The sequence below is a fragment of the Balaenoptera borealis genome (assembly GCF_965194805.1).
Source record: "Balaenoptera borealis genome assembly, chromosome: 6".
In the NCBI taxonomy this organism is placed as follows: domain Eukaryota; kingdom Metazoa; phylum Chordata; class Mammalia; order Artiodactyla; family Balaenopteridae; genus Balaenoptera; species Balaenoptera borealis.
Window position 1 is genome coordinate 33,145,614 of NC_138863.1, and position 8,223 is coordinate 33,153,836.

The 8,223-nt window shown below is 44.8% G+C and overlaps 1 protein-coding gene across 2 annotated transcripts in view; it reads right to left on the reverse strand.

Annotated features, from left to right (window-relative positions):
• BMPR2 (bone morphogenetic protein receptor type 2) overlaps positions 1–5,748 on the reverse strand; it is a 184,126-nt gene extending 178,378 nt beyond the window's left edge. Inside the window, exon 1 of one of the 2 annotated variants that reach the window (XM_082397046.1) lies at positions 4,368–5,748. Coding sequence is in view for 1 of the 2 variants with exons in the window: in XM_082397047.1 (XP_082253173.1) it covers positions 4,368–4,443 (76 nt within the window). In the remaining variant the exon portion in view is untranslated. The remainder of the gene's footprint in view (positions 1–4,367) is intronic. The other variant, XM_082397047.1, reaches the window with a different exon arrangement.
• Between the last annotated feature and the right edge of the window lie 2,475 nt (positions 5,749–8,223).

Genomic DNA, 8,223 nt, shown 5'->3' on the forward strand with positions numbered 1-8,223 from the left:
GTGTTGGACACTGGGACTTTAGGTATGTATGTAAACTTTTACATTAGCTCTTCTGGTAATAATTCCCCTAACATCTTATTGCTATGTAACTTGACATATCATACAGACTCTTAAAGGCACGCCATAGTAGAAAACTTGTACCTTACATCTACCAGTTCCTTACACAGAATTTCTTTAAAGAGAATTTATTGAGGGGACTTCCCTGGTGGTGCAGCGGTTAAGATCCGCCTGCCAATGCAGAGGACACGGGTTTGAGCCCTGGTCCAGGAAGATCCCACATGCCGCGGAGCAACTAAGCCCATGCGCCACAACTACTGAGCCTGCGCTCTAGAACCTGCGAGCCACAACTACTGAGCCCACGTGCCACAACTACTGAAGCCCATGCATCTACAGCCCATGCTCCGCAACAAAGAGAAGCCACCACAATAAGAAGCCCGCACACCGCAACGGAAGAGTAGCCCCCGCTCGCCGCAGATAGAGAGAAAACCCACACGCAGCAACAAAGACCCAACGCAGCCAAAAATAAATAAATAAATTTATTTTAAAAAAAAGAATGAAATAACGCCACTTGCAGCAACATGGATAGACCTAGAGATTATCATACTAAGTGAAGTAAGTCAGAAAGAGAAAGACAAATATATGATAACACTTACATGTGGAATATGAAATAGGATGCAAATGAACTTATTTACAAAACAGAAACAGACTCATAGAAAACTTAAGGTTACCAAAGGGGAAAGGCAGTGGGGGAGGGATAAATTAGGAGTTTGGGATTAGCAGACACAAACTACTATATATGAAATAGATAAACAACAAGGTCCTACTGTATAGGCACAGCGAACTATATTCAATATTCTGTAATAAACCATAATGGAAAAGAATATGAAAAAGAATGCATATATGTATAACTGAATCACTTTGCTGTACATCAAAAACTAACACAACATTGTAAATCAACTATACTTCAATTAAAAAAAAAAAGCGATATGGCCAGTTATAAAATTAACTGATTTATACTGACTTCACTCTGTACCTTTTACAGTTAGAATTTACCCATCAGAGACCAATATTCAATTTCTTCTCTTTCACTGTTAAGAAAGTTGGCCTTTAATGAAGGAAAGCTAGAATAAACATCTCTCCCCACATTTCACACACACACTAATACCAATACCACCACTACAGCAACCCACATGCCACGATAGCTTTTGTAGGCAATGTGTGTGTTTCTGAAGAGATGTATGTAAAATTGAAATCCAGTCAAGTGAATTATTTCAAATGCAGGAAGAATCAACTGACATTGACTAGGCAGAATCAGCTGACATGGGTGACAACTGAGCCACGGACACATGTGAGCCAGCCAAGGAGAAAAAGGTTTATGACATGATGCAGGACGCTGAATTCCTTCAGTGTCCTGGAGAAGCTTCCAGGTAGGGATCCCAATGAGACCATCTGAAATACCATGGGCTCCCTGGTCTCCCAGGCCAAGAAGGATGGCAAGAAGGACAAGAAGGATGAACACAAGAACTAAGACTGGAGGGAAAAGAGTAGCTGAGTCTGCTCATTGGGCGGCATATGGTGGGGCAGGAGATAGGATTAGATATGTTATCTGTAACCATTACAACCTAAATAAAAAGCTTGGCAACATTTTTTTTTCAAAAAAAAATTTTTTTAAACAGAAGCTGACCTTTAAATAAGTATTACATTATATTGTATCCTTTTATTAAAATTAAGAATTCATGGGACTTCCCTGGTGGTCCAGTGGGTAAGACTCCCTGCTCCCAATGCAGGGGGCCTGGGTTCGATGCCTGGTCCGGGAACTAGATCCCGCATGCCACAACGAAGATCCCACGTGCTGCAACTAAGACCCGGCGCAGCCTAAATAAATAAATAAATATTAAAAAAAAAAAAAAAAGAACAAGTTCAGCTTCATGCCCCTGTTCCAGACCATAAAAAAAAAGAAAAAAAAATCATTTATAAACCAAACAAGCACATATTTTTCATAAAATCTTATTTTTGCATACTAACTGTTCTTAGAATTAAGGAATCCAAGAACTAAACAGAGTAAGCAGGAAAGAGGGACTCAAAAGAAATAGAGGATTATCCACGACCCCATAGAGAGATGTGATATCAGTCTTCCAGTATTATTTTCCTGTTCAGCTGTACCATTTGCACATGTCTAGTTACATCACTGCATCTATATATCCCAAATTCACACAAGCCCTCTCTAGCCACCTTGCACTTAATGAAACTGCTCTAGCCACTCCAATATTAGGCAAAGTTTTACACATTTAGAACCATGACATTTGCGCAACCAGTGCTGTACCAAGATCCTGTCAAGAGTCCTTGCTTCTCTTCAAAGGCTAATCTGGTGAAGACACTAACTCTCTCATGTTCCCAATTAGAGTGAGAAGTTGTTGTCATCATTAATGTGATAGGTAAGGGAACAGACTGTAATTCTAGCTCCACAATTTACTGACTGTGTGGTGAGTTATCTAAATTCTCTATACTTCACTCACTCTGTAAAAGGAGCATAACTGAACCTGGAGTAAAGAACTGTCATGAGAATTAAATGAGAAAATACATGTAAAGCTATTAGGACAGTTGCTGGCGCAGAGCAAGCACTCAATAAATACTATTACTATTATTGTTACAGCTCTGAAATCCAATTTCACAAATGTTGGCATCTGGTGCTATGTAATACTAAAGAAAAAGATGACTAAAATCACTTTTAAACAGTGATTACTTTAATCCATCCCTTTTACGGGCCATTATTCTAATATTTTATTTACCAAATAGAAATCAAGTTTATTCTTACTTTTATCAGTTCTGATCAAAAAATGATAAGCCTGTCAACAATAAATGAGAATCTATGTTCTAAAAAGGTCAAGAATAACAAAGAACACTAACAAGTCTATGCTCTGAGATTTCTCCTCTTAGAACGACTGCTTGAACTTAACGCCTTTTACTCTCTTCATATTTTACAGGGACCACATGGCTTACTACTAGAGAACTTAAATAGCTAACAGAATATAAAGAACTCTGGAGAAAAATCATTCACTTTTACCCCAAAAGGAATTGTGATGATTAAGAATATTAAAATATCAGTGTCAAAATACATTCAATTCAGAAGTTCAAGTTATGTTAACACAACTATCACAAACATAATAGACATTAATCAACAATATCAGAAGCACAAAAGAAAGTTCAAAAACTGTTTCAGTATCTTCCCAATGCAGACTTTTTAAATGGAAATAAACACCCGTCCGTGTCTAACATTGCAATGAGAAATTTACTGAAAGTGAATATTACACTTATTAAGAAAAAATAACTGGAAAGGTGTTATGTTGTCCTTTATTCATTTTTAGATGTATAATCTATTTGGCCATCCTAAACCAAATTTAAGAATTATATGTATGATTCACTCCCCAAAATTTCTAAAAGCAAATCACCAAAAGACTGCTTGAAAAGTAACTGCAAATGAAACGAGGTTTTTCCTAAGGTGTCTGAGAACTAAAATCAAAATATTCTAAGGAAAGGATGACTACCATTTCCCTTTAAGCTTCAGTAAAATGTCAAAAGAACTTTCAGGACTCAAATCTCCTAGAAGACTGATGTGAGGTCAAAGTTGTCTCAATGACAGGAAAGTCAATAGATGCCACATGACTAAATGAAAAGCTACCAAAAATACTTCTAAGCCCAATAGTAATTCCAAAAGCATATAAAATACGACTGTCCAGATTGAAAAGATGAAAATATTATTACTAACATACTTCGGAACAAAATAATACTAACGATAATAACAATTAACAATATTATACAGTATATTAAGCATCTCACAGTTCTGCCTTCCTCAACATTTATTCAATTCATTCGGGAACATTTTGGAATAATGAAAGTAACATGGATTCTCAATGAGTGATCTACATCTAAAAATAAGGTTCAACTATATGTTCTACAGTTGATGTTCTTTTTACTGTAAGCCAAATCTGCTTCTTTATATTAGAAAAAAAAAATCTACAGGTCTGTTTCCAAAGATCTCATAATAGACAGTGTTCACTGGTGATTAAAATATTATTTTTAATCCTTGCATTACCTCACAGCTAAAAATGTTAAGATACCACACCCAATGTGTCTTTTTTTTTTCCCCCGGCGGGGGTGGGGTGGGGTGGTGGGGAATACGAGGTGCGGGGATTCGAAACTACACGTCAACGTGAAAGGTTAGTTGCCTGGAAGGACTAGGAAAGGCGCGCAGGTACCGGGCGATCGGCGGCCGCGTCGCGACGGGCGAGCGCAGGCCTCGGCCTCTGCAGGCTCCCTCCCCCGCCACCCGCAGAAGTGGCCCGGACGCGCCACCCGGGGCTACTCACCGGCCGCAGCGCTGACCAGCAGGACGGTCCACAGCAGCGAGGGCACCCGCCGGGGCCGCCGCAGCGACGAAGTCATCCCTGGGCCAGCCAAGAAGCAGGAGAGCAGAGAAAAGAAATACGGAAAGTGAACGAGGGCGGAGAAACGCGGCCGGGAGGCTAGTCCTCGCTCTCGTCGGACTTATCCGGCCCGTATTACAATGCAGTTTGAAAGGACAAATGGCAGATGAGAGGACCGAGCTGCAGAGCTTTCATTCCGCTGCCGAAATTCCCTTCATTTCTCTCCCTTGCGGCTGCGGGTGTTCATTCGCCCAGGACAGGGTGCCTCGGCCCCCCAAAGTGAAGGCATGTCTGTGGGGAGAAGCAGGGAGACAAGAAGAAAGCCCCGCCGTTATTTCCCTCGTAGTTTCACGATATCAAAAAAATATCCAGGTCTGGGAGAAAACATATCCAGGGTGCCGAGGGGTGGGGAGCGGGGATTCGAGGGGCGCCGAGGATCAGCACAAGTTCCCGACCGCCGGGAAGGGCGAAACCAGGCGGGCGGCGGCGGCGCCCGGCGGCCCGAGGCGCATCGCCTGTGCTCCGGGAGGGCAAGATTCCTTTTAAGTTTCGCTTCGGTGCTTCCCTTACTCCGATTTCGAGCAAAGCAAATTCTCTTCCTCGACTGGATCGAAAAAGGTGCTGGCCTCCATGGACAAACCCACGGCCTTCACGCCTTCGCGGAACAATCCTACGAGGGTCCGGCAGGTCCCGGCGGGAGGGCTGAGTGGCGGTGGGAAGCGGGGGAGGGGAGGGGTCCTCAGGCTGGGCCCCGAGCTCCCCGAGACAGCGGGCGGAGGGGAGGTGCCGGGAGGCTGCCCTTTCTAGCCCTCCCGGGTGCGCTCCTCTCTCTCTTTTTTATTGCTGCCGCTCCATCTTGCCTGAGGTAAATTCCACTGTGAAAGCCTTGTCTTCTCCCGTCAATGGCTCCTCTGAGCGAATCACAACCCCCCCCTCCCGAGGAAGCCGCCGCCGCCGCCGCCTCCTAGCTTTCCCGCAGCTCTAGGCTCCGGGCGGAGCTCGGGCGTCGCGGGCCGAGGGTGGGGGGCGGCGGGAGGGCGGATGTAGGTGGCTGGGGAGGGGGTGGGCAGCGAGGCGGCGAGACACCCCGCGCCCCTCCGGGAAGCACTTCCAGCGGCTCCGGGCAGACCAGACACAAAGGGGGGAGTCGCCGCAGCTGCCAGTCTGCGGCGCTCCCGGTCACCGGAGTCGCCCCGCCTCCGCCGCCGCCTCCGCCTCCTCCTCCGTCTCCGGCTCTTCCCGGCCCAGTCTGTCTCAGGCCTGTGGTGCAGCGCGGGCGGCGGCCGCAGCGGCGGCGGCGGCGGCGGCTGCAGCGGCGCGACGAGGCCGCACTGCGCCTGCGCGCTCGCGGCCCCGCCCGGCCCCGCCCCTCACTCCAGGGCTAACTGAGGCGGACTCCGCGGCCCTAGCGCAGCCACTGAGGGCAGGGCACGGTGGGGCCGGCACCCCGCAATGGACAGCACTGTCCTTTCTCCTTCACACACACACACACACACATACATACACCTTCCAGACGTCCACGCTTGGGATTTGCGTGCTTAAGAGAGGGCGGCCGCATGTATTGTCCAGCCTTTGGCAAACTCTTCCGAGCTCGGTGATGTAGCCTCTGACTCCTCTGGGACTCGAGTAAAGCCTCGAAGGACAGAACAACCCTCTTTGTTTCTTGGGGCCCGCGCCTGCCTGTCCGTAGCCCAAAGAATTGGGAAGGACCCACCTTTAGCAGAACCGGAGACCTTGGCCTCCTCGGGCTACTCTCACTGACTCAAACAAAAGCCGGAATTTGGAAAGACCACCCCTATATTGATATTTTTGCTCTAATCGGTGTCCTGCTTCCCTCAAGCACCCATTACCGTAACCCTTCTTAGCTAACGGGAGTACTGAACATTTGAAAGGATGCAAAGCCAGAAAGAACTCATTCTTTTACAATTGTATTCGCTGTCCTGCTGTCTGTGCATATCTGTCTATGCAGCGCTGTTTCCACTTCGAGGGTGGGCCTTTATTCACAAAGGCTGGGGGCCTTAGGGGCTTTTTAGGACATTTGAAGGGAAATTTGCGGTGAGGAGTCGCCGCGTCTAGGTAAAGAGTGGGGTTGGGTCTACGCAGCCGAGGAAAAGAGCAGGTCTTGCTGGTACAGAAGCTTCCTTTGAATCTGGAGAGGATCTGTTTAGTAGGGGTTTTTTTGAATTGCAAAACCCCAAGCAACCAGGATTGGGGAAGGGAATCCTTCCCACCTCCCCCACCCCCGCCTTGCAGCTCTTACACACTCCTGAGGGATCTGGTCGACTTGGGTGGGATTTTGCTGGGGGAAGAGGGAGAAGGTGACGTGCTTGGCGCCATGATCGGAAGTCTGGGTTTAATTCTTAGCTGCGAGGTGGAAAATCTGCGTGGGAGGGCGATCTTAGAGGTGAAGTCTAGCCTTCCCTTCTCCTTCTAAGCAGAAGGGTTATTCTGAAGACTGGTTTTGCTGGTCTTTCATTGTGGCTAAGGGCAGTTCAAAGATACCTTCAAATATACACTCCTGAAGTCATACTCTTTGCTTGCTTATTCAAGTCCCCTTTTATCTCTTTATCTGAACTTGATGTAAATAAATCTTCACATTCCTTACACTAGTTGCTGTTATCATACTAAATATATAATTAGGGGTTGTGGTAATACCAGCTCAGTATTCTCAGACTCTTTTTAGTGGAAATATTTTTATACTGTTTACCCTTCAGGCAGAGAGAAGTTTTTCTCTGTAGTAAAATCCCTTAAAAAGAAAAAAAAAAAAAGCATATACTTTGATTCACTAGTTTTATTACTATATATATATATTTTTTTTTTTTTCCCAAAAGGCCCAAAATAAGGAACTGGTATTGTTCTACCATTTGACTTTCAAGAAATAAGAGCTAGCACTCAGAGCAATAGGATTTAAGTATGTTAGAGGTGTAGAAAGTTTATTAATTGGTAGTATACTGTTTTTCTTTCTCAAATTGGGATTAAGTACTTGATTACTCTATTTTTACTTGCATAAAAATTTTCCTAAGAAACAAGAAGTACCCTTAGACATATTATAAATGTATAGGTTATATAGAAAAGAAGAAAGGGTCCTAGGAAATTCATATGAAAAAAATTATGCCACCAACTTGGTATGAATAATTAGTAAACAACTAGATATACAACCCTCTTCCCTTTTCTGTTGTTCCTTGTGTCAACTTAAAAAAATGCACAACGTGAGAGTTGCCAGTTAAGTTTTATTTGGGGCAAAATGAGGACTGCAGCCCGGGAGATAGCATCCCAGATAGCTCTGAGAAACTGCTCCAAAGAGGCAGGGGGGAAGGTCAGTATATATGTGATTTTGGTGAAGGGGGCATACATGCAATCAAGCCCATATTTTTTTACAGAAGGTTTCTTCTACTCACAAGGAGCAGTCGTCACCATGAAGGATTTTAGTGTTTTTCTAGATATGACGAGATATAAGAATTGGGCTCATAAAATCGTCTCCTGAAAATAACAATCTGAAGACCCGTTCTGCCAGTTTTTCCCAGAGCACAGAGTGCCTCACTTCTGCTCTCCACCCTGAACTCCTTTCAGGGGGTGTTGAAAATCAGCAGCTGCAGAAGCACCTGATCTAATCCTTGTAGAGGTAGATGGCAAGTGCCAATGGCGAGTGCCAATTTGTAGTTGACTCTTGTAATAGCTCATCTGGGACATGGCTGTTCACTCACTATGAGAAAGAACATCAGAGAAAAACTAGAACTTGGCAATCAATCTGTCCAATAAGACAAGACAGACAATAAAAGTCAAACTCTGGTGAGAACAA